Genomic DNA, 24,279 nt, shown 5'->3' on the forward strand with positions numbered 1-24,279 from the left:
TTGTACAGCATTGTTTTAGGTTTTGTTAGTTAACTGCAGTGTTTTATCCACAAATAAACTAGAACCAGGTGTAAGTGAGCCTGTACCAAGTAACACTGTTCCGGTTCTAGTTTGAATAAGTAAGGACGCCCTTTCTGGGAGGACTCGGCACAGTACACAATGTACGGTGTACGAATTCCTCAAAACCTGTCTAAATCTGCCAGACTGTCTTGAGAACTAGTTGCCATGAACTGAACAGTTGACAGGTTCCATTAACTTTCTCAAAGACTCACAGGCTGGTCAGGATTGGAAGGGGCCTCTGGACATCATCTAGTCCAAGCCCCTGCTAAAGCGGGGTCACCTACAGCAGGTTGACAGAGTCATGTCCAGGAGGGTTTTGAATGTCCCCAGAGCAGGAGACCCCACAGCCTCTCTGGGCAGCCTGTCCCAGCACTCTGTCACCCTCAAAGTAAAGAAGTTTTTCCTCACATTCAGATGGAAGTTCCTGTGTGGCAGTTTGTGCCCGTTGCCCCTTGTCCTGTCACTGGGCACCACCGAAAAGAGCCTGGCCCCATCCTCTTGACGCCTGCCCATAAGATATTTGTAGCCATCGATAAGATCCCCTCTCAGTCTTCTCCGGGCTGTACAGGCCCAGCTCTCCCAGCCTTCCCTCATCAGGGAGATGCTCCAGTCCCCTCAGCATCTTCGTAGCCTCTGCTGGACCCTCCCCAGCAGTTCCCTGTCCCTCTTGGGACCCTCCCAGCACTGGGCCCAGCACTCCAGATGTGGCCTCCCCAGGGCAGAGCAGAGGGGCAGGATCACCTCCCTCGACCTGCTGGCCACGCTGCCCCTAATGCCCCCCAGGGTCCCACTGGCCGCCTTGGCCACCAGGCCACACTGACTGCCGGCTCGTGGGCAACTTGCTGCCCACCAGAACTCCCAGGTCCTTCTCCGCAGAGCTGCCCCCCAGCAGGTCCCCCCCAGCCCGTACTGGTGCCTGGGGTTGTTCCTCCCCAGGTGCAGGACCCTGCACTTGCCTCCACTTGCCTCCTGTTTCTCCTTTCCTGGGATAAGATCTTGAGTCAATTTACTGCATATATTCTCCAGGACAAGAGGAAGGACTGTTCATGTTTCCTAATGGAGAATTAGTGGAACACAGTGAAGACAGCAAGGACCGAACCATTATGCTCATGGGTTCCTCAGCTCAGAAAATCTCAGTGAGACTGAAACCAGCTGTGGTTCATAAAGGTACACAGACTGATTCTGCCACGCCGGCTGGTGATGCATCTCGTAGGCAGACAGAGAAGAAAGAACACAGGATGCCAGAAAATCCTTATCTCCAGGCAGCTGCACCACCCCTACGTCCAAGCCCAATTCTAGGCCGCAAAAAGGCGTATGTTAAATGGGAAAACAAGGACTCCGGCCAGAAAACGAAGGAGGAGCATCACAGCTGTAAACCCTCATATCAGGAACTTGAGCAGGTATATACGTGGTGACACAACTTCTGTTTGACACAACAGTACCATGAAGTGGTTGTAGGGTATGGAGGAGTGGCTGGGTGGGAAGGTGTCACCTTACTCCTGTATCATTAATTGCCAGAACAATCCATGAGTGACATCATAAATTCTTAGCCACTTTAACTCCAGCAATGCTTTGCTTTAAGTAGAAATTTTAATACTAGTGTAGGGCACAAATTTTGAAGCCCTTGTTATGATCTTAGGACAGGATGTTACTCCATAAAACAAGCAACATAGGAAGAAATTCAGGACTCTTCAGATGGCTTCTGTTCCCCCAAGTGACAGAACACACAGAGTGGGGAGCTCTGCTTTTGTTCAACTGACAGTCCCTTTTTCTTTTCTGGATAACTTTAAGTCACCAAGAAGTTTTGTTTTGTGAACAGACATGACACCTCTTGCTAGATTTCACCTGCATCAGCCCCACTGTGGCTCACCTTACTCTGTGAATGTTTTGACAATAAGCTATTCATAAGACAGTGTCACCCCAGATTTGGCCCACATTCGGGTTTGTAGAAACACCACCTTTTGAGACAGATTAAAGAGACAATCATAGTATCAACAATGCAACTGATGGGTAGATCCAGATGTGATTATGAGGAGCAAAGGCAAACTTACTTTCATACTTAATTACTGTCACTATTCTGAGACAGAACATGGAAACAGTCCAACAACAAGGCCACAGCCTGATCTTTGAATGATCAGTATAACTTTCAAAGTATCCTTTGCTGCTGATAGTTAATGAAAGATGGTTGGCTTATTAAGACAGAGATTAAGACAATTAGCAAGAATCTTCAGTGTAGACCACTTTCAGTCAACACAATGCATTCGATGTAGACAAGGGTGTGAAGCATGGATGTACTAGTAAGAACTGGTTCTTTAAAATGTCCCATTCATCTGAGTCCCACAGTTTACCTTGCTTCCTCAGCAGATCCTGACCTCAATTACTGAACAGCAGCTGATGTTGTAAGTTAATGTCTCAGATTATTGGACAACAAATTTTGCATTAGTAGAGCAGTAAAGTGTGAGCTGTGTTCTTGTTTCCCCTAGACTGCTGCTGTTACGAGAGGAACAGTGCAGGGTGGATAAAGGCAGGTTGTGGACAGGGTGTCAGACGCCAGCTGCTGGGGAGTATACACAAAGGACAGACCAGTGACTACGGAAACATTCAAGCAAGTTACTGGTTCTGTTCTGATAAGAGCTACACCAACTTAACGTTTATGCCAGTCAACCTAAACATACAATCAGACAGTCCTGAAGCAAATTCAAAATATAATACCATTCTCTTTTTTTTGCATGTGTGGTTTGGTTTTGTTTAGGAAAGAAATATTCTAAAGGCAGACAATGAAGGTTTAAAGATCCAGCTGGAACAGGCACATAAAACAATTGAGTCTCTCACGATCCAGAGAAGAAACCATGTAGTCAATAACCTACAATACAGAGACTGCTCCTAGCAGACAAGAGAGGAAATCTCCTATGGAAGAACGTAAGACTGAAGGCGGAGCTGTGGTAAGGCACATTTATCAAGTGAACGAGAGAGAGTCTGAAGGATGTTAAACAGAAATACTCTTTACTCAACACATTTCCAGATTAAACATACACTCCCAAATGTATAAATCCATTCCTTTGACTTTTTAAGGTCATTTAGCATTATCTGTGCAATGAAAATACTATCTTCTGGGATGCTTTTAAAAGGAGTGACATTGTTGCTTAAGTTTCTGTTAATGATGAAGACCATGTGGATTCCCCAGTGACTTGTCTAGCAGCAGCACACCTTACTCTACAAGTGTTCTTAGAAAGTAGGTATTCGTAAGACACTGTCGTCTCAGATTTTCCCCAAATTCAGGTTTGTAGAAACAAATGTTCAAAAAATCAGAGTATTTAAGTAAAACTGTAGAAATATTCCATTAAGAGGAACGGTTCTTTATTGTGGCTGAAACCAATTAAAATTATGAAGCGAACTGTCATCTTTCCAAAGTTTAGCAAGAATATTAAAATAAGTGGTTAAGCTAATGATACTTGATTCTTAGACTTTAAGATAAACTGACAATTTTTTTAAACCTCTTTCAGAGCTTTAGAAATCCTGCTGCTCAAACACTTACCTTTGTTGAGGTAAAACAGATGAAACTAGAGAGAGTTTACATTGAATACTGCTCCTGTTTTTGTGTTCCACGCCACAGCTTGGAACACTTAGCCCTACTTATTTGGCTTAAGGGATAACTTGTTGTCCACATACCGTAGATACAGGACAAGGCTGATTATTTTTCTGTCATGTCAGAGTGGATGGCATTGTTGAGTAGAACCTCAAGGGCCATGTGATGAGGGAATCTGTACAGTAATCCCAGTGTCACAGTTACTGTATTCCAGAGCTCCTAACTTATGATTCTAACTACTAGGGTTTCTCCATGGGTTTGTCTTCTATATTTCACATGCACTTTAGGTAAAGAGTCAAGATGAGTGTGCTCTTATGTGTGTAAATTTTGTATAGTAAAAGGTCCTAGGGAGGTAACTTAATTCTCTTAAAGCTACAAAGTGTACATATTGTAAAAGACGACAAAACAGTCTTTCAAGTTCCTGGTAAATCTGCTCATCAGAATAGCCAACTTTGTCTTGGAATGCAAATGCAATTTTAGTCTGTACACTGACAGCTGCGTAAAACTTGCTTGCATTTCTCAGAGGGATTCATCATCACACATTTAAACATCAGAACCTTATGACTTTGATATGTTTATCTACAAAGTCCATTCAATGCTTTTCAAAACTTGTAAGTTCCAAGTCCGTTATAGGCTGAAATTTAGTCAACCCATTACAATAGCATGCGTGCTTTGTTGAAAGTGGTATAAGTGTATGTTCCATCTGCAATTTACAGTCATTATCAAGTATATGAATGCTTTATTTATAAAAAAAGTCCATTTGAAGCTAACTTTAAGTGATTCTAAATTCTTGGTTTGAATTTTGTTTGTGCTTGCATCCCCATGTATAAGTAAAAACAAATGGAGGGAAACTGTAGTAATAATAGATTTTGTTACCTTACTGTAAATAACTGAAACGCATAGGACAAAAACCAGCAGCTGTGAAGATTGTGCAGCTTTTTTTCCTCATACACTAAACCTGAATTACTAACAATTAACATGGAATTGCACTTTGATCAATGAAGCAGTCAGAATGGCTTTCAGGTCATGACTGCAAACCTGCTTTGCCCATTTTCTGCAAGCTTCTCGATTTTGTCCTCTACTCAAGGAACTACAGCAAGGCATATTCCTAATAGGCATTTAGCAAGTAAGTCTGTTTCTGCAACAATTGGAATAAACAAGATAAAAGTTGAATGTTTTATGTACTTCGAAAATACCCCAAAAAGAGCAGCGAAGACTTACGAATCTTGTGCAGCCAAGATAACTGTTTGCTTGTGGTCTAAACTCTGGATTCTGACAGAATTTGTGTGTATGCATACACTTTGTGCTGGGGGGTGGAGATCATGAACAAAAGCTGTTACTTAAGAAAATTCCCTAACATCAACAGCTGGCCTATAGGCTACTGTGTTACTAGGTTGAGTACTTAATACTCAAAATTGAGTTACAATCAAAGATTTGTACAGCCTTAACTGCTAACTTAACATTTCTCTGTGTTTTCTTCTTGCTCCTACAATCTGAATGCCTTAGAAGGGATCTGTTTGCAGGAATGCCTTACAGAATAAGTATGTGGTGCTTGACATAAGCTGAAAACTTCCTTCTTCGAAGTCAGTTGGTACCTGGAGAATCTCTGAGCTCTCAAAGTACCTTCAGGTTCTCTGTTTGCCCAAAGCTCCTTACAGTTGGGGTTTTGTTTGCTTGTTTATGATGGGAGCCCCTTCTTTCTTTGGGGACTTCCTTTTTGCTGCATGAGAGACTAATAGCAGAAACTGACTACAGGGATACTGACAGAGCTACTGAACAAAAATCATATCTGTATTAATCTCCCAAGCTGCTTCATGCTAGGAAAAAAAATACAATTAAAGTACTAAGTGCTGTTTAAAAGTAATGTTAGCAAACACTGATACTGAAATTTTGTCGTCATGGCTAATTTAAATGAAAAGCACTCACCTGTATTCCTTCTCCAGGCTCAGCTGTGTTTCATGTACATACAGGAAGGAAGAAAAACCAAGTGCCTACCCCCTACCAAGTACAGTTTATTTTCAAGTGTGAATTCTGATAATTAGATATTTAATTCTTTTTAATTTCTAAATTTAAGATAAAAATAGATGGAGTCATAATCACAATTAACAATCACAATTAATTAAGGCAGGGCTACTGTTCATATTCAGATTAAACACAACTACCTTTAAATAGCTTATATGTTTTTGGAAATACATTTTTGTTACAGTAGCAATCTGTTATTTTGTTGTAACTGATCTCTGTGGCAACTTGAAAAATTTTTGGTCTGATGCTGTTTGAGAAGATTGAAAAAGTGTACAGATTGTAAAGATTTTATATAAATTGTAAGATTACTGTTAACTATTTATAATAGAAAAAAAATAAAATCACAGTTCATGCCTCAGAGTTTGTATCTCAAAGAAATCTTAAACCACCTGTATTCATCTTCCTTGACTCAGTCATATGAGACACTGCTGCAGAATTAACCTAGTTACCTGAGTCCCCAGTCTAGCTCCACCTTCTGAAATCCTTGGAACATTGCTTTGAGAAAACTCGGGAAGCTAGGTATTTGCGCATTATTCTTTTGGTATTTTAATGGTTGACACAGTACACTGTTTTGCTACTCACTATTCCAAGTATTACAAAGCACAGTTCTTCATTAGCAGAAAGCACAACTCTTCATTAGCAGAATCTCTCACTTTTGTTAAAAATTCTAATTCTGAAAAGATTTCACAGCCCGCCAGCCAAGTTTCAACAGGGCTTCTGTAAGCATCTGCCACTGCTGGCTATTATACAGGCAGCACTATATAACCCTAAAGACTTGCTATTCTTGTCCGTGTAGTAAACCTCAGAATACCTCACCTCAAATGTGTTCTTACATGGGCTAATGAACATTTACTCAGTTATCTTCAATCATCTGAGGGAGGCAAGGGATGAAGACGTAGAGTGCTGACTAACCACCAAAACCAGAATTCCTATTTATATGGGCAGATCTACTCTACAGTCTTGCACACACAAAAGTAGTTGTGTTTTACATCATAATTACAGAAATTAAGAAAAGGAAACTTCAGAAGTAATTAGAGGATATTTCCTTTATGGAGAGACAAAAGTAATTATTGTACAGATCTATAACATTGGGTTTTTTTACTAAGAAAAATTTAACTGAGATTCCTTAGTAATCACAGACAATGTAATAGGGATGTATTTGTGACATGTCCTGCCTGTTGAATTTTTCCTATATTGTTATCTCCAGCCTTCTCAATGCTGGTATAAATATATCTGTTCTTTTTCCTTATCATAAAAAGTTAAGTTCCATCACTATTGTAAGTCACCAGCAGGAATTATTCCTTACAAACATAGGAGGAACATGTGATAGTGGAGCCAAATCACACTACACAAGTGATGCAAATAACTTCAAATACAGTACTTTATTCCTCAGTGTTTACAGCTGTTAACAAAAGTGACTCTCAAATCCTGAAAAAAGAAAAACCCAACCTATCTTTCCAATTCTTAATCAAACAAAACAATATTCAGGTAGATGTTCACTATGTGTGAATAAACATAAAAATCTCACAAACATGTATATGAAAATATTTTACTTGCAACAGAATTTTTGAAAATACTTTTTCAAGACGAACATACAAATTTTGAGAAAAGGTTTAAATCAATTATTTCTATGGTATTATTGCATCTTTTGATAAATTAAAAGCATACATTATGACAACAGGACAGAAAAGGATACCTCTGAAACGTGGTGGTGCTTACTTTAGTTTTCCACTACTGGCTTCACATTTTGGAATTATTCAAGAAAAAGTGAAGTGGCCAGATTAAAAAAAACAAACCTCCAACCTATTTGAATGTCTCATCTTTTACATGGTCTACATAAATATAATTTAAGTATGGTACTGAAATAATGTAACTGTCAGAATTACATGTGGGCAACACAGCTAGTTCACGTCAGGGTTTACTTCATTCAGAACCATCCTGCCTGCTACACACAGGATAAATTGACGAGTGTAAACGCACCAAGGCACGTCCACAGTTACAACAGTTCAACTAAACCAGTACAACTGCACACCTTAAGACTGATGAAATCTTTAAGTATAGATAAGCCATTTGATTTTCCTAGCATATTTCCTTGGTAAAGCTAAATCCTTGCCTGCTGTTTGTAAATTGCTTCTACCAAAACACAACACTGGGATGAGCAAGCAGAATTTTATATCAAGGCTTTGGTTGTCAAAAACTGCTCTCTCCATTGCTTTGCTGACCAACACTTCACCTCCAAGGCCAGCAGTCTCACTTGCTACGTCATCAATTTGCAAGCTATTCCAGAGCATTAGGCAAAACCCAAGCTCAACAGCAAGAAACCCAGTACTGTGCTCCCACAGGATCCATGAGGGTCTCTCCATACTGAATGCAGAAGCTGGCAACAGCTTAGGCCAGCATGGAATGTAGAAAAAAAATTGGCAAAGGAACTGTACTGCTAGCAGCTGGGTGAAGTTAAGCCGTTATTTCAAGAGTTCACATCCAAGCTAACACGTTCAAGCAAGGAAAACTTCTGCCCCTTTTTGTTAGGCAGCTGCTGGGACCTTAAAGTTTGCATAATGCTGTATCTACCGCATCACAAGCAGCATTCTCAAGCACCCTATGATCAGAGAGGAAACAACAGAAGAGAAACTTCTGAAGTTTATCTGGATTAAAATTTCAAATGAGAAGGCAGGCTGGTGATGGCTTATTAAAATCTGCCATAGGCTTTTGGAAGAGATAATAACTGATTTCGAACAGCTTTACATTCATGCATAAAGCTGCCTATGAAACACATGATGCATGTGTTCCTGAAGGTAAAGTAACACCTTTAAAGCATACCAAACATGGACACCAATAGAAAATCTGTGCAGAAAGAACTCGTTAACTGTGGAACAGAAACCCAAAATCAAATCCTAAAGTTCAACACGCAGTTAAGCCTGCAGTTACATGCTCAATTAAAATGCTTCATGGCTTCTGTGCTATGCAATCAACAGACACCGCCAAGTCTCTCTGCAGTAACCTGACCCTGATAAATACTGTCATGAGTATATACTGGGGCATCATCTTTCTGTTCCACCTCTGTACTCACGAGCGGCCTCACAACAGGGGAGATCTAAAAGATGCTGGACAACAGAAACTGCCGTCTTTAATTGACAGCTCTAAAATTAAATTCTTGTCTACATGTATTTAGAGCCATAATTGTACGAAAGCTAACTCCTTCATCTAGAGTAATACTGTTTATGAAGGAGAAGGCACCCACACCGTAACAAGATGGTTGCTTTCAGGTTACCAGACCAATGGGTTAGCAGAGTAAGAGAGAGAAAAGTCACGGAGGAAGGACAACTGCTGTGTGAGACACCTTACTATCTGGGCAGCTGGCCATTCTTGAACACAGAGCAGGCGGGGACAAAAAAAAAAAAAGGGAGGGAGGGTGGCACGCAGGGGGAAAGAACTGGTATGTTCTTTCTCAAGAAGCTCAGCTTATTCAACCTTTATGTCTCAAGCCTGACTCAGAAGAAATATATAAATGAACTCTTATGAGACACGATGGCTGCATAAGTTTCCTGCCCAATCTGATCTTACTTAAAATATTTCTATGAAACACAAATAAAATGGAGAACAGGTAAAATGAAAATAGACGCTATCAAAACTCACCATGATTGTGAGTTTACGGTATATGCTCTGACTTTCAAGTAGTCTACGATACATTTACGAACACACAAAACAACCTTAATTTTATTAGTTTCTGTAGAGTATTAGTTCAGAATGCTACTTTTATGTGAAATTCTGGAAGAATAAGAAATTCAATTGAATAATTTTGATGAAAGCCTTAAGGATTTTAACATTTGACATGAAAATTTGTTTACACGTCCCATATGAAAACTAGGTGGAAGAGAAAAAGCCTGAAAGCAGCACTTTAGAGTCTCCTGCAAGTGTTTCCATCTGGTTCTTAGGCCTATTTTGTTTTCTACAAGGCATTTTGGAGCAGAGGAGTGGACATGCAACATGCAATAATTGGAGAGGCTTGAACGTTACATAATGTATTTTTTGTTTGTTTAGAAAGGGTTTTATTCATTTTTCTGAGGCTTATTTTAAATAAAATGACATAAAAACCACCCTATGAGCAGTACGAAAAACAAGGACTTTAGTCATCACATTTTAGTATAAAAGTTCTGTTCAGTTAACTAAAAGAATTCAATGACAACATCAGTTGGTCTAATGCAATGATTCATACGGTCATACTTAATTCTAACCTAAACCCGAGTTAACATATCTAAATTTCTCATACCAGTAAACACCACCACTATATTTTGCCAATTACTCTCTTAATATTTACAGTGTTTTAGTATCTTCGGTATCCTCCCCCTCCTCTTCCACCATATGGATCACCATAACCTCCCCTATCACCATAACCTCCCCTGCCCCCATAACCTCCCCTGCCCCCCTGGAAGCCACCTCCACCTCTTCCACCACCTCTGAAACCCCCACCTCCAAACCCACCACCACCACCTCCTCCTCCTCCTCCTCCTCTACCCCCTCCACCCCCCCAGCCACCCCTTCCACCACCACCACCTCCCCAGCCACCCCTTCCACCACCTTCTTGTCTTTTTTGCCAAGGAGGCATTTCGGGAGGAGGTGGTTCAATCTCTGTTGGCCTGCCTCCACGGTCAGGTACTCTCCCCATCAGAACCTGTATGGAAAAATAGGTTGTTTTGAGTTTAAAAAAAAACGTAGTAGGTCTTTTTGCTACTGCTTTTGAATTTCCTAAACTCACTGTGTGATGAATGTTAACATACTCTGGTCAGTCCCAGGCACTCCAATTAAAAGTCCTCTCAAGAAAGAAAAAAACTTTTCTCTGAGATCCTACAATAATTAAGAAATTTCAGAATCTTTGGGATCAGAACATATTAAAGTGTATCTAAATGAAGCACAAAACTTTAGAAAAATCTGTAAATAAAATGGGCTTAGTCACCATTACAGTGGTGAAACTAGTAACTCCAGCTTTTATCATCAAGAAAGCAATACAATGTTGATTAATTACTCTAGCCAAACCAAATAAATCTACTTTGCAGCAAAACAACAAATCCACAGAAACTTTTATAATTTTTAAACATAAATTTCAAATATACTGATTAACTAAAGACACTCGTTTACAAACTGAACAACATAATCCTGCAAACAGGTAGCCCAGGAAATGATACCAGAAAGACTCAACTTGAGGCGTGCAGTTCCACTGAACTCAAGAGGTCATATACACACATGCATGTGCACACATACAGCCCCCACTACTGTTTCATCCTGTTGCAAGAATGACTGTGTAATAAGATAAAAAAAGAAGCTGCTGCAATGCCTACTGGAATGCTGCAAACCTTCCTTTCTTGAAGCACCAGGTATCTTGCAAAAAGAAATGAAAGTATTAAGCAAGGAGTATAATTCCAGAATTACTTTTGATAGGTCTGTAAATCCCCATGTCCTTTTATTGCATCCCAGAAAGAAAAAGTATACCTTGTTGATTGCACAGACTGTATTTTCCCGTGTTGATCCACTACTTGTTCTTATGATCTTTGATAAATCTTCTCGAGCAGCAAGAAGGTGAGCTAATGTAATAGTTGACTTTGGAGATAACGCGTAGCGCTTGGGCTGATAGATTCGTGCTATGTCATCTGTTTTTACCTAAATGATAAAAATCAAACGCAACTTACTTGCTAGGCATAAAACACAGAAACACACTTACCATAAGCCATGCATTGGTCTCTGTAAGTTTCAATTTGAACACACACTGTCTGAAAATTTAAGTTACCTTACAAAATACAATGCCAGCTGTTACCAATTCTCTTCATGCTGAGGAGCTACTATACAAAAATGTTGATTATGTTTTAACGGATGTTGAAACTTAGCACCATTACAAAAGAAATTCTCCTATCCACTGGCATCAAACAGATTCTTTGAGGTTTTCCAGCATATTTAAAGATCTAAATTTAGGAGTCCAGCCTGCTCTCTCAAAAACTTTACATAGCCGTATTTAACAAATTACTTCTAAATGTAATTAAAACAGAGCAGCTTCAAAGTACAGTAAATTTGTGGAAAAAAATTTAAATGTATCAATGGAGCAAAACACTTCTGCAAGCCGTGAAAGGGAGAGAAAAGATTTTTTCCAAACACACCTTGATGTTTCATTTTTTTAACAAAAAAGAAAAACAAGTACACTTTCTGGGAACATCAAGAATGATCGCCATTCAGAGAAAAAAAAAAAATAAATTGATCTTGGATGGACCAGACAACAGGTATTGTTTCTTTACATGACTGTTTTGCTAGGCAGTTACTACACCATTTATGGATCCATTTCAGTCTGCACACTTACCTGTCTTGGGGACTGAACACGTTAAAAAAAACCATAAAAAAATGCCACAGCATCTGAAGTAGAGAAAGGTATCTAAACCTATTCAACAGTGGGGAAAAAAGGCAAGCTAACAAATAAATTAAAAAAAGACAACAATTTGCCTCTTGGCTTAAAAAAAAAAAATCATCTAAATTATTTAAATGCCAAAACATTTTCAATCCCCAAAACCTTCTTGGAGAAGTTATAAACAAAACTGAAGTGTATTTACATAGTATGTATGTTTGGTAGCAAGACCCATGGAACTGTAGCAGATTCCCACTACAGGAAGCAAAAAAAAAAGCATCAAGCTTACCTTTGCTCTATCAGACCAGCCAAAAGACTGTACTGTCACATCTAGCCTCTTCATTAACATACGTCGGCGGCATTCATACTCACTGCAAAGCGCATCATTGATTTTTTCCAATCTTTCCTGCAGTGTTACAATAAAAAGTCCAAATGTTCACATCTATAGAGTTATAGAAGTCAATTTAAAGCTAACCCCATTCAGCAAATAAGATGTCTATCCCCAGGTCACCACTATAAACTGTATAGAATTAGGGGTGCATCTGTGTAATGCTACAGTAGTATGCATATACAAAATATTTGGGAAATTAGTAAGTGGATGAATCAACCCAAAGTCTGTTTTATAACATTAATTCTGGAAGCATCTGATTAGCATTGTTAATATTTAGCAACTAAATTTTAGTATTAATATGTAGCAATAGAACAGTGACTGTGAAATGGACAAAGTTAGATGAAGCTGTATGCATTAATTTTGACCATCCTGTTAAATGCAGAAAAGAAAAGGAGAGACTTTTTTTACCACTTGGTCGGAATTCAGAGGTTTTGTTAGCAGTGATTTCCCCACGTGGTTATTTTGAACTTTTGAGAGAATTTCCTTTATCTGAAATGAAACACATACTTCTCAGAATACAAATTATATTTACATTTATTTCAGCACAATTTTCTGCAATCACAATTTGCTATTTGATCTTACAAGTATAGCACAGATACACATCTGACTTATCCATTACAAAGATTTCCTGAATACTTTCACTATGTGACCAACCTCTACACAAAAATATTTTATGGTACACCACTTCTCCTCCCAATTATAACAGAACAGTATCTATGTAGCAAATTTATCAAGTGCATAGAGGGAGTAGGACTAGTTAAATTACTCATTTTATTTATTACTAAGTGCTGTAACTACAACTAAGGAAGTGTAAAAATTGGAAGCTACTATGAGTTCTGTTCCCAAATGCTAGACTTGGCTACAAAAATCTGGTGATGGGTGCTAGTAAGAAAGGCAGGGGATATGATGGGTATGCAACCACTTTCACTAATTGTCTTCTATTCCTGTAATTGCTGGCATTTAACATTATGTCTAACACTTGCATTCACTCCAAATCTGCCTTGCTTATACTTCTTCCATTAGTTTTTGTCCTAATTTCATCCCTGATCATTATGGTCTCTCTCTGCTTTCCAGACTCCACTGCATTCTCTTCTCTCACTACAAGAAACCTCCACCTCCTCCTCTTGAAGGAACCTCCTTTGGCACAGTTCTTCTAAAACTCATGAATACCCACAACACCTGTACATAACTTTCCAGCCAACTGATTTTTCAGCTGGAGTAGAATGCATGCGTATCACTGATCCTGCAAGCTTTGCACACACTCTGATGCACAGAAGACCTAAATCAGGGGTCCTCAAACTATGGCCTGCAGGCTGGATACGGCCCCCCCCGGGTCCTCAATCCAGCCCCCGGTATTTACAGACACACACCCCTGCCCCCCCCAACCCCCACCGGGGGTTGGGGGTGGAAACCAAGCAGCCGCAGATGGCTGCCTGCCACTTCATCCGCACACCGGCCCCTGTTTAAAAAGTTTGAGGACCCCTGACCTAAATCTTCATTAGCTTTTATAAATAATTATGGGGAACCAAGTCAAACGACTAAAACCAAGAGTTAATTTTCTTTTAGATATCACAAAGAAGGATTAAGGTAGTGCACAATCTACATTACAACCTGTAGCTGAGGACAGCCATTAGATACATCTGCAAGGATTATAAGATTTCATTAGTCACACAGGTGTTTACAATAAATTTATCATAAAGATATGGTTCAAAGCTCACTCTTCCAGTATTATCTTAGTTCATCTTGTCAGAGTTTTGAGTTCCATGTATTATAGAAGTATCATTTTCTGTGATCGCTATGAAAAAAACCAACTCAGACAGAAATAAAATTCTAGAGCACTTAGTTAATTGATTAAAGAAAGCTACTTGAAAAGGAATACTTGATAAATCAACTCTCGTATTTCGGGGATTTCATAGTTATCTCTTTTTCCCTTTTTTGCATATACTAAGGAAAAAAATCTGATCTCAAATTTTGTGTGAAAGCCAGGGTGTATATTTTGTTCTTTTTACATCACCTTTGGACAGCACTGTGGCAAGTTAAAAATGCAATACCCCCAGGAAAAGTCTGAAGTAAAAAAATTACTGTGCAGTAAGCAAATTACGCAAAACCAGTATTTTGACTCCAGCAGAAAAGACAGCCTAGTAGTTTCTGAAAAGTGGCCATCTAGTTTCCCTGCTGTTATACTCCATCCATATAAAAAAAAAAAGTTTACAATAAGAGGTGAAGTTCAGTTCCATGTAGCCTACTGATCTCTATGCTCCTCTTTGCTAGTTCTTGCTTCTTTAGAACCTTTATTTTCTTTCCAAAAAGCCCTCCAGGGCTGTCCAATTTGTCTGTCTTCTAAACATAGCCAACTTGTGCTGATTTTAGTGAAGCATGTACACAATGCTTCTCATAATCTACTTCACAATTCAGATGTACCTAAGCACAAAGTACGCTTGAATTTAAACAAATGTCTGAAGAATGAAAAAATAAAGGTAACAATGAAAAATATAATAAAATCAGCATGACAGCAAGAGATGGAGAAATCACTAATTAGTATAGAAGAAAGAATAAACAGCAGATGAATTAAAAATTCTGTTAGGTAAGAGGTGTCTATCTGTATACCACTAAGGTCAGAAATACAACCTCAAAGGTTCTAACAAGTTGAAAGGAAGAGAATCTATCAAAAGAGACTGGCTGCTGAAACACAAGAAAACCAAAACAAATTCTCAATGTCATTCATAGCTACAGAGTGGAAGAAAATCTGGAAACCAGTGATGCTAAATACTATCTAGAGATTAGAATTACAGCAAGTTTGCAGCTGCAAGGGCAGCTAAGTGGTTAATACAACACTGGGCTTCACATACAAAAGCCACACATTCTGCCACAAGTCAATCACAATTAAAAGACCTAACCCAGCACTACATATTCCTGATTTCCATAAACTGAAAAATGAAAGGAAGTTTAGAGAGAACAATTAAGAGAATCAGTGAAAATCAGAACTAGATGAAACAAGAGCAGCTAAATGAAACAATCCTTTACTGACTGGGAAACTGCTCCCAAATTTCTGCAACCTTTTATTTCCAGGTTAGAGAATACCTATGTAATTTTATCCAGTGACAGGTTTATTAATCAAGTTAACACTTAAGGAAGAATCTTGTCACTGAAGAACTGGTCTACGTTCATGTTTGTGACATACTGTAGTCATGCCCAAACGACTGCATCTCCACTTTACTCCCTCACTGCCATCAGCTGGGCTCCGAGTGCATATCCTGCAGCTATAATGGTGACATGAGCTGAGCCGCCTTACCGCTGCAGAACACATTGTCCAGCCTTGACTGATGACAGAACTAGGAGCACAAGAGCTTTGACATAAGCATCTTCCACCAGAAGACAAGAAAATAACTGATGCAAGAATCTATGCTATAACCCACATTCTTAAATGTAACAGTTGCCCTACGTTAAAAAGGATAAGCAGGAGTTTTAAGAAAAATCACCACTACAACCAAAACCCAGAAAGAAGTCCGTATGTGTAAGTGGGAACAACACTAAAAGCAGTGCCCAGATAGAAAGAGCAGTGAAAACATACTCATAGAAATGTAAAACAAACTGCAACAGCCAAATCATCACAAAGTTCTCACACCCTCAGCTGTAAAAAGCAAACCAACTAATTAAAAGCTAGATGGAGATAAATATACTTCACTACTGGACATACTGTGTCACTGACCTTGGTAACATTAAATATTTAAAGGACTGCTTTGGAAGTTCACACACCCTCTAAAAACAGTTTGAGAATGAATCAGTTACTGGATTTGTTTGAGACAAAAACATTGACTTCAAAATCTGCTGTATAAAAATATAGTTATTCTGTTGTTACCAAATACAGCATATCTTTATGTATTGAACATGAAATTTCTCATCTGTTTTATAAGTCTATACTACTTAAAAAAATTATAGCTCATGTTTCACTATTGCGTTCCATATATTTATTATCTTTACCCTCTGTCAAAAGCGAGTAGTAATTTTATGCTTAACACCATTTGCACAGATAAACATCATACACGCACGCACCTCCAGGGTTTCCAAGATTTTGAAAAAACCTTACCTGGAGAGAGGTGGCATGTTATTAATTTAAGTTAAACTAGCAACGCTTTAAGGAAGGAACACTGTCTTGATTAGTCATGAGGCATACTGCACAACTGCAGAAAGATCACCTAAAATCTTAAGCACAAAATATTTTTAAGCCACCCTCTACCTGTCTTCCATTTACCTGCAGATCATTTTAATTTCAATATTTAACTAACTTCAAAGACATTTCTGTTTGACCTTTATGCCTGGTGAACAGAACAACTCTTTCATCTTGCTCCCTGTAACTCCATTGATATTTCACATACAGGCCTAATTATGTCTGCAAAATTTTTAAACACCAACAGTTAAAAGCACACACCAAATATGAATAAATTCTAGGAAGTATTCCCAAATATTTTTAAAGTATTTCACTTAAATGTTCTTTTAGCTTAGTTCTGATTTAGTTTCTTTGCTAGCCCTTTATAGTTTCTTTTCATTCTCTACAAATTAAAAATGTTCTAGAAAACAAATAATATGCACCTTTTGTTGGTCTTTTGAAAAATATATTAAGAAGTCTTTCAAATAAACACTATTAGAATGTCACTTTGTAATTAGGTGTGAAATGCACACTACCTTGACAGGAAAAAAGCCAGATGTGAGCATGAGTTACAAAGCACAATACCGGCATAAACCTTTCTGAATCTCTGATGAATGGTCATTTAGAATTTACGGGGATTTTGGTACTGAATTCCAGAATGCCTCCCAGAGTTACCCTTTGTAAACATACTTTACAAGGGAACAACATTAAAAAAAAAAACCCAAATAACTACAAAATTACTATTAGTTTTTCAATGCTATAGAATAAAATATATTTAGCGATAGGAGGCTGTAACACTGTCATTTCATCTCTCACATTTTCTTAAGTATGTTGACAACCACCCCCCCAGTTTATTACAGGAGATGCAAATTCCAAAGGTACTTCCCGTGACTGCTACTATAAAACTCATAGTCTGAATGAAGAAAGAAATCCTGATTTTATACTAGTCTTTTAAATAAACTGACAAATTATTAAAAACAATCAACGTGCTAATGTCCATACCAAAATACAATGTGTGATCTGTCCCTTTGGTAGACTGCTGCTGCACAGCCCAACTATTCTCAGAACTATTCCCACAGCTACTGACAATGTTGAAGATGCTAGACAGAGACAAAGAGTAGACATGTTGAAATGCTGCAGATACATTGCAAATTCAACAAAAATACTAGATAGGTATGTAAGTGTCTATTACAAATGATATAGTATAATACTAAAAACCCACAGTGCAATTTCACATGGAACCTAATTAAATCAAAAGCAACAAAATATTTAGAAAAGGAAATCAATAATTTCAAGTGAATTTTTGTGAGAATCTAAAAAGAGCAACAAATAGCACTGAAAAAAGTGTACAAAGCAAAGGAATTCCGATTGGTGGTATCACTGATCTAACACAGCTACAGCTACGAATGTGTCTAACTCTGTACTGTATCAGAGTAACTCTGAGCCTGTCCGATATTAAAGGGAGGGATGAAGGCCAAGGAAACATATGGTAGAAATTCTACAAAAATCTCCTGAGAAGTAGGAAAAAAATAAATCCTTTGTTTGTAAGGGATGAAACATGCAGAGAACAAATTACACTACTAATCTGGAGTCGCAGAAGAGGAACAAACTAGTCTTGCCGCCTTTCTACAGTATGAAGTGAGTACAAGTCGTATAACTACTGTGGAACCGACAGACCTGAAAACAATTGCAAAACAGCGCAGACAGTATTATTTGGGGGGAAAAAAAAAGATAACATGCTTTAAAGATTCAGCTCATTTTAGTACTTACAAAACTGGAACAGTTTACATAAACTGTAACAGTAACACCCTACACACCAACTCAAGACACTGATCCCTTATGAAAAGAAATCCTGGACTTTGCAAAAGGTGGCAGGAGTCTAGTAACTCAAAGAAAACTTTCTAGACTCTCTATGTGTGTGTGAAGGAACTGGCCCATCAGATCTGGTTTTGCTGTCTTGCAGTTGCAGAACTAGAGTCCTACCCCTTTAACATGGGATGAAACTTAAGCTGTACTCAACTGAAGCAAGGAAGTGAGCAAGGAAGGCCACTACCCATGGCTGCAGCCCACAAACCCCCATGAATATAAACACAGCTAACACCCAGAGGGAGAGCAACAGTACTAGGCAAGTTTCAATCAATTAGTTATTACTTGTAAAACTGACTTTTTAATCCAGAGAACACAGTGCTAGGATTGTATCTTTATCCTTTCAAAAATATTTAACGGAAAGACTGGATATAAAGATTTCATTAGAATTAAATAGATCAAGCACAGTTAATGGTGCAGGAATAGGCCTTCAGCCACCTGGATGCTGCTTTTTATAAATGAATGTATTGAAAGGTTTCATCTTGTCACGCTAAAGTTATACAAATGTAAGAAAACCATGCAAGTAACAAGCCCTCTCCCCGAAACCACTGAATGTTCAACTGCCTGCTGTTGATGAGAAGAGGAGGAAGAAAAATAAAGAAGCATAATCACGTAAAATTACTAAACTCAAAGACTCAGCAGCAGACAGATTCATTCCACGTATCTCCTGTAATTCTTAGAGATTGGTCGCCCACTCTTTCTCCAAATACTAGGGAGAAATAAAGAGCAGAACTTCTAGCTGCCTGACAGAAGATAAATTCCACCCCAAGAGCCTATTTACATTCTGCAGTGAGGAAGTCAGACTAAAGATCACATCAGTTAGAAACCGGTGGGACACAACTGAAAGAGCTATCCTGTTGAGTATGGTTTAAATTGGCTTATTCACTGGTAATTCAGACATTTTCATCCTCTTCTACAACTAAGGAAATGGCACTAACAAATCAATACTTGCAATTTAGAAATTCATAAACTGAAAAGCAAAAATTTAGGTTTTGGCTATTAAATTTAAATACATGCCAGAAATGACTACAGGTACATAAACACTCAATCAGTTATTACCCAAAGTCTTCTCCTTGCTGCAGCACACCTGAATGGGTAACAGGAAAACTAACTTACTTCAACTCATACCTTTTGCATGGCAAAGTATGCCTCATCAGCATCTCCCTGCGGATGCGACGTACTTGAAATACTTCACCTCATAACTGAAACAATTCAAACACTAAGCTGGCTTTCAGAATAAAAAATTCTGTGCACTTGTCAGATAGGGCTTTTATAGATCAGGCTGTTGGCCCCTTAACTCTAAGATATATGCTTAAAGAGATTATGCTTACAGTTTAACAACAGAGAGAACACATAAAAGCCCATACCTTTTGTTCCACATTGGTTAACAAGGGAGGAATATCAGAAGTCGAGGAGTTTGGCAGGCCCAGTGCATCGCAAATAGCTTGCACTTCCTGATGAATTTCATTGTGCTTTTCCAAATGAGAGCCTTTAATTTTCTTGCTGTGCAGTATCTTTAAAGCCTGAAGTTCTGTACTTAGAAATACTAGAGAGAAAAGTGTAATAATGGCAGATTTAGAGACACTCAAATCTTTCTGCATCCCTTCTTATATACAAATACAATATACACATTTATAAGACAACAATGATAAAAGGGAGACTCTTTCTCAGTTCTCTCCTGGACAGGTTAGTATCAGTTTCCCACTCTGAACTAATTCTCACCTGACTTCCTACCTTTAGCCTACACATCATATTTAACTGCTTAACCCACTTCTGCCACCAGACCCCTAGTTCTTTGGCTAGTTTCATATTATCACACTGGTTCCTGCTGCTACACCTTCGACCAAGTCCAGCTTAAGCGTAGATTTTGCTTCTCTCAATCCTGCTTTCAGCACCTTCAAAACATGTAGCATTTTCTTTTAAGCTGCCCAGAAATCTCTCAGAAACATGGCAAGCAAGGTCTCAGTTTCAGCTGAGCTGGAAGTGGATCAAGAAAGCGATCAGGAGGCCTCAGGAGGCTGACCCATACTTCACAAAGAAGTTTTAGTTTCTACTAAAATAGTTTTCTATTTTCCATTTCTGCACCCCTGAGCAGCTGATGCATGCTCAGCTAGGTTGTAATGGTTGTACATATACACTCAAATATACATAAAGACCTATTCAATGTAAATTATACAGTAACAGTGGAGGATGTATATAAAAAACCTGTATTATAAACGGGAAAAATGTAAATTATAACTTACAAAGGAGTTTAAGACAATCTTCTTTCTCTCTTAATCTGTCCTTGATGTCTCCAGATGTAAGTGACATATATGGACAAGCCATTTCTCTCAGAAAGCCACTAATCTCAAGCTGGAAGCTCTCTATATCTTTATCACCTATGGGAATAAATAAACGCAAAGCTAATGGCTTTTTACAGAAACATAAAATCTGAATCTAATTTTCTTAATTTATACAATTCAATTGCAGGTTTCAATAGCCCAGAGAAAGATTTCCCACTTACCACCCTAGTAATATTTTCTTATGCTTAAGGAAGTCCTACATACAAGCAGACAAGCCTTTTAATAGCTACAGCAATACTGCACCCATACTTTGAACAAGAAGGCGATGCTACAGCAGTCTTTGAAGACATGAATGCAAACGAACATCACTAGGAACTCAACAGCTTATGTCACAAAACAGCATATCAATGTAATTAATTTTCTGATGAACAAGTTACAGGAGTCATGAGCCCATTATTTTCAATGGTCATTTTTAGTTTTACTACTTTTTTTGTGAAAACACAAGCAATATAACATCTCACTGAAGTTCCAACACTCAACAGAAAAAATCAGGTAGCACTAACAAGCAACTTGCGTATCTACACACAGTGCTGAATGGCACACTGCACTGGATCAACTAGCTGAAAATACCAGACACTGCAATTTAAGCCATCAAAATATGATTATATATAACTACCACTCAGGGGATGTATGAATGTACTTTTTATATTTATGTAGATAGAAAACCAACTCAAAAGCATCTTTTTTTTTCTCTCTTTTCTTTCTTGTCTTTAAGGACAAGACTTTAATCTAAGAGCCACATGCACAGAAATATTATCAGTCTCAGTTTGGCTATCTTCCAGCTATCTTCTAAATTTCAGCTAATAGTGAGACTACAGTGTTGAACAGTATGGGTCTAAATCCACTTGAACATACACTAAATTGCTTTAATAAATTAACATTCATATACCATCTGTTGAAGTGATGCTTTCTTCCATATTACAAAGTGACTTTATTTGGGAACCTAACCAAACACAAAGCTCAAAAAATTCTGGGGAAGATAATCCATTTTCTGCTGCTTTGTTCAGGGCTTCCTCCTCCAACAGTGGACCCGTGTACCTGCGCAGAGAAAAACATCGTGATAAGAAGCAAGTTTAACATAAAACATACCCATTTTAAAAATAATTTTACTATAAGCTGGTAAGCAACTACTCTGAAAGAAATTAATCTTTGTAAGTTACTTTTGTCGAGAAATAATTCAGATCTTTTTTAAACGCAACAACAAAAAAAAAGTGGTAATTTACAAGCAAAATTATTTGTCAGCAAATAGGAGGCTGGCATTTTCACATATCACATGTACAGGAAAACAGTTTCACGCCTCAATAGGTGTCAAACAAGCAAGAATTAAAGTATTAATTCAAGTGTTTAGTCAAAGAGATTTCCTTCCAACATTAACAACTCACTGCCCTAGAGTACTAGCAATAAGATAACTGAAAATTAACCCAAATTTTACATTTTTTCTGCTCTGTTGCAGCTGAAGCGCCCTCACGGGAGGCAGGCAGGCACGAACGGAGGGGGCGGGCAGTCCGGCCGGTGGCAGCCCCGGCCCCACCGCTCGCCCCAGCGCTCTCACACCCTGCGGACCCCAAGCAACGCCCACGCAGCCGCGCGTCCTTTGCCTCCCTCCATCACAGCCCGGGCGACCCGGCCTCCCGGGCGAGGCAGAAGGCCCAGCCAGGGCCGCCGCCGGGCCTCCCCCAGCACCCGCCGGAACGCGAGGCCCGTCCCCCCGCCGCCTCCGGCCCGGCCTCACGCCCGCAGCGAAGGGGCCCCTGTCGGCGCACGGCCGGGTGGCGCGGCGGCGGGCTTCCCTCGGCCCCTCGCCCCGCCAAGGGGGAGCCACTGCAGCTCCCCGATTACCCCAAGGCCTCCAGCGCGTCCAAGATGTCGCACTCCATCTTCGCGCCGGGCGCCAGCTCCCTCATGCTGGCACCGCGGCCCGCCGCGCCGCGCTGTGCCCTGCTCAAACCGGCCCGCCGCAACCTGCGCCCGCCGCTACGTTCCGCCGCCGCCGGCTCCGCGCCCCGCGGGAGGCCCCGGGCTGCCCCCGCCCACTCCCGGCAGCTGCCTCCGCCGCTCGGAGGGGCTGTGGGGCCGCCCTGCGCCACCCGTGACCTGCCACACAGGCCGGCAGCTTTCCTCCCTTAGCCAGGGGTGGCCAGGCTGCCTCACCCCTCCCTGGCGGGGCTCGAGTGCCGGCGCTGCGGCTGGCCCTGCTGCCCTGCCCCGCGTTTGGCCCCAGACCACAGTCCGCTGCAGGCGGCTCACCCGCCGTCAGGTACCGGCCGCCTGGAGAAATACAGGGCCGGGAGAGCCCATGGCCGCCCCTGGGGCTCCAGACACAGCTTGTGCCTGGGGAGCCAGCCCCGCCGCCCGCCCTTGCGGCCTGCCTCACGCCTCCTCTGCGAGACGGTTTAAAAAAGCAGGTTTTTAGGCCTGGACCTCTGCAGTGTTTCTGGGATCTCACTGTATTCCAGACTGTGAAAATCCGCCTGAGGTGGCGTAGGCCATGACTGCAGGGCTCCGTCGCCCTCATTTTGCACAGTGGTCGCCCTCAGCCCTGCCCCAGGGGTGTGCGCCTGGAGGGTACCTGCTCCCGGAGCCTGGTTGAGCCAAAAATCCAGGCTGTTCATGGTATTTTTAATAAATTACAAAGGGAATGTGGAATAGGTGGGTTGTGTTGTGCTGACTGGTGCCCGCTATGAGCATGACCAGCAGCTGCCCAGGAATGCAGTTTCCCACTGGATGTGGCCATTGCCGTGGAAGCTGTGTAGCCTGAGTGGGACTGCGTACTGCATGTAGTGTGTGTCTGTGTCTGTGTGGGTGTCTCTGTGTGACCTGCTGTGTCTCTCTGAGCACATCACCCTTCAGTCCTGTGACCTGCAGGGATTTCCAGATCCAGTACCATTAGACCTATTTCTTGGAAAAGTAGAAGGCAGGTCTCCCAAAACATGTGACTTTCTTTGATGTTCTTTTGTCTTCTATTTTAAGAGGTCTGGGTTCTCATTTCCAAACTTTCCTCAGTGACAGCAATTTTGAGAGAGAAGCATAAACTATTATTAGCATTTTTTGTCTGTTTGGTCCCAAACTATCCCTGTTTTATCCCTCACGCACAGCCGCTTCTGGTGAAGCATCCCCCAAATTCCCTCTAAAACAATATTGCAACATTAGCTTCTCAGAGTTTTTGATTTTGTCTAGCTCATCGTAGACTCCTATCTTTCCTATTAACTAGCAGGAATATTCTGCTTCCTTTTTTAATTTTTTTACCAGTGTTGCCTCATGTGGACCTTCAGAAAATCCAGCGGCTGAATCTGTGATGAAGACCTATAAAGATGTGCAATCAGACTGAAGTAATTACAACATAGATATTCTTAATGAGTGAAATCTCCACAGTTTTTGAAGCAACTATTTTGAATTATTTCCATTTAGGTGTGGTTTTATTTAGTACTAAGCTTTTTTAAAAATGGGGATGAGGATAGCCATGACATCCTCCCACAAACA

General features: G+C 40.0%; 2 protein-coding genes across 4 annotated transcripts in view; one reads left to right on the forward strand and one right to left on the reverse strand.

Moving 5' to 3' along the window:
- The window catches only part of RASGRP1 (RAS guanyl releasing protein 1), a 42,593-nt gene extending 36,567 nt beyond the window's left edge, over positions 1-6,026 (forward strand). For both annotated transcript variants that reach the window (XM_055715113.1, XM_027812480.2), the window contains exons 16-17: positions 1,087-1,460; positions 2,813-6,026. In XM_055715113.1, coding sequence (XP_055571088.1) covers positions 1,087-1,460; positions 2,813-2,947 — 509 coding nt within the window. In that variant the 3' untranslated portion in view covers positions 2,948-6,026. The remainder of the gene's footprint in view (positions 1-1,086; positions 1,461-2,812) is intronic.
- A 1,005-nt stretch (positions 6,027-7,031) lies between these two features.
- Positions 7,032-22,896, reverse strand: FAM98B (family with sequence similarity 98 member B). 2 transcript variants are annotated; one of them, XM_055715115.1, is made up of 8 exons: positions 22,639-22,896; positions 21,689-21,837; positions 20,701-20,835; positions 19,825-20,003; positions 12,853-12,933; positions 12,343-12,459; positions 11,156-11,323; positions 7,032-10,340 (listed from the first exon to the last, which is right to left on the reverse strand). In XM_055715115.1, the coding sequence occupies exons 1-8, from the start codon at positions 22,701-22,703 to the stop codon at positions 9,993-9,995; spliced, it is 1,242 nt and encodes a 413-aa protein (XP_055571090.1). In that variant the 5' UTR covers positions 22,704-22,896; the 3' UTR covers positions 7,032-9,992. The 2 variants fall into 2 exon arrangements, with proteins under 2 accessions (XP_055571090.1, XP_014139539.2); XM_014284064.3 differs by lacking the exon at positions 22,639-22,896 and adding an exon at positions 22,232-22,545.
- Between the last annotated feature and the right edge of the window lie 1,383 nt (positions 22,897-24,279).

Source organism: Falco cherrug, chromosome 7 (assembly GCF_023634085.1).
Source record: "Falco cherrug isolate bFalChe1 chromosome 7, bFalChe1.pri, whole genome shotgun sequence".
Lineage (NCBI taxonomy): Eukaryota > Metazoa > Chordata > Aves > Falconiformes > Falconidae > Falco > Falco cherrug.

What these genes read in the sequence shown, in the direction of transcription:
- FAM98B (XM_055715115.1), bottom strand. Translation starts at nt 22,703, where the DNA reads ATGAGGGAGCTGGCGCCCGGCGCGAAGATGGAGTGCGACATCTTGGAC. An exon ending in AAGCATCACTTCAACAGATG is followed by an intron (nt 20,836 to 21,688) that starts GTATATGAATGT and finishes TTATTCCCATAG; the next exon opens with GTGATAAAGATATAGAGAGC. An exon ending in AGATTGTCTTAAACTCCTTT is followed by an intron (nt 20,004 to 20,700) that starts GTAAGTTATAAT and finishes TTTTCTCTCTAG; the next exon opens with TATTTCTAAGTACAGAACTT.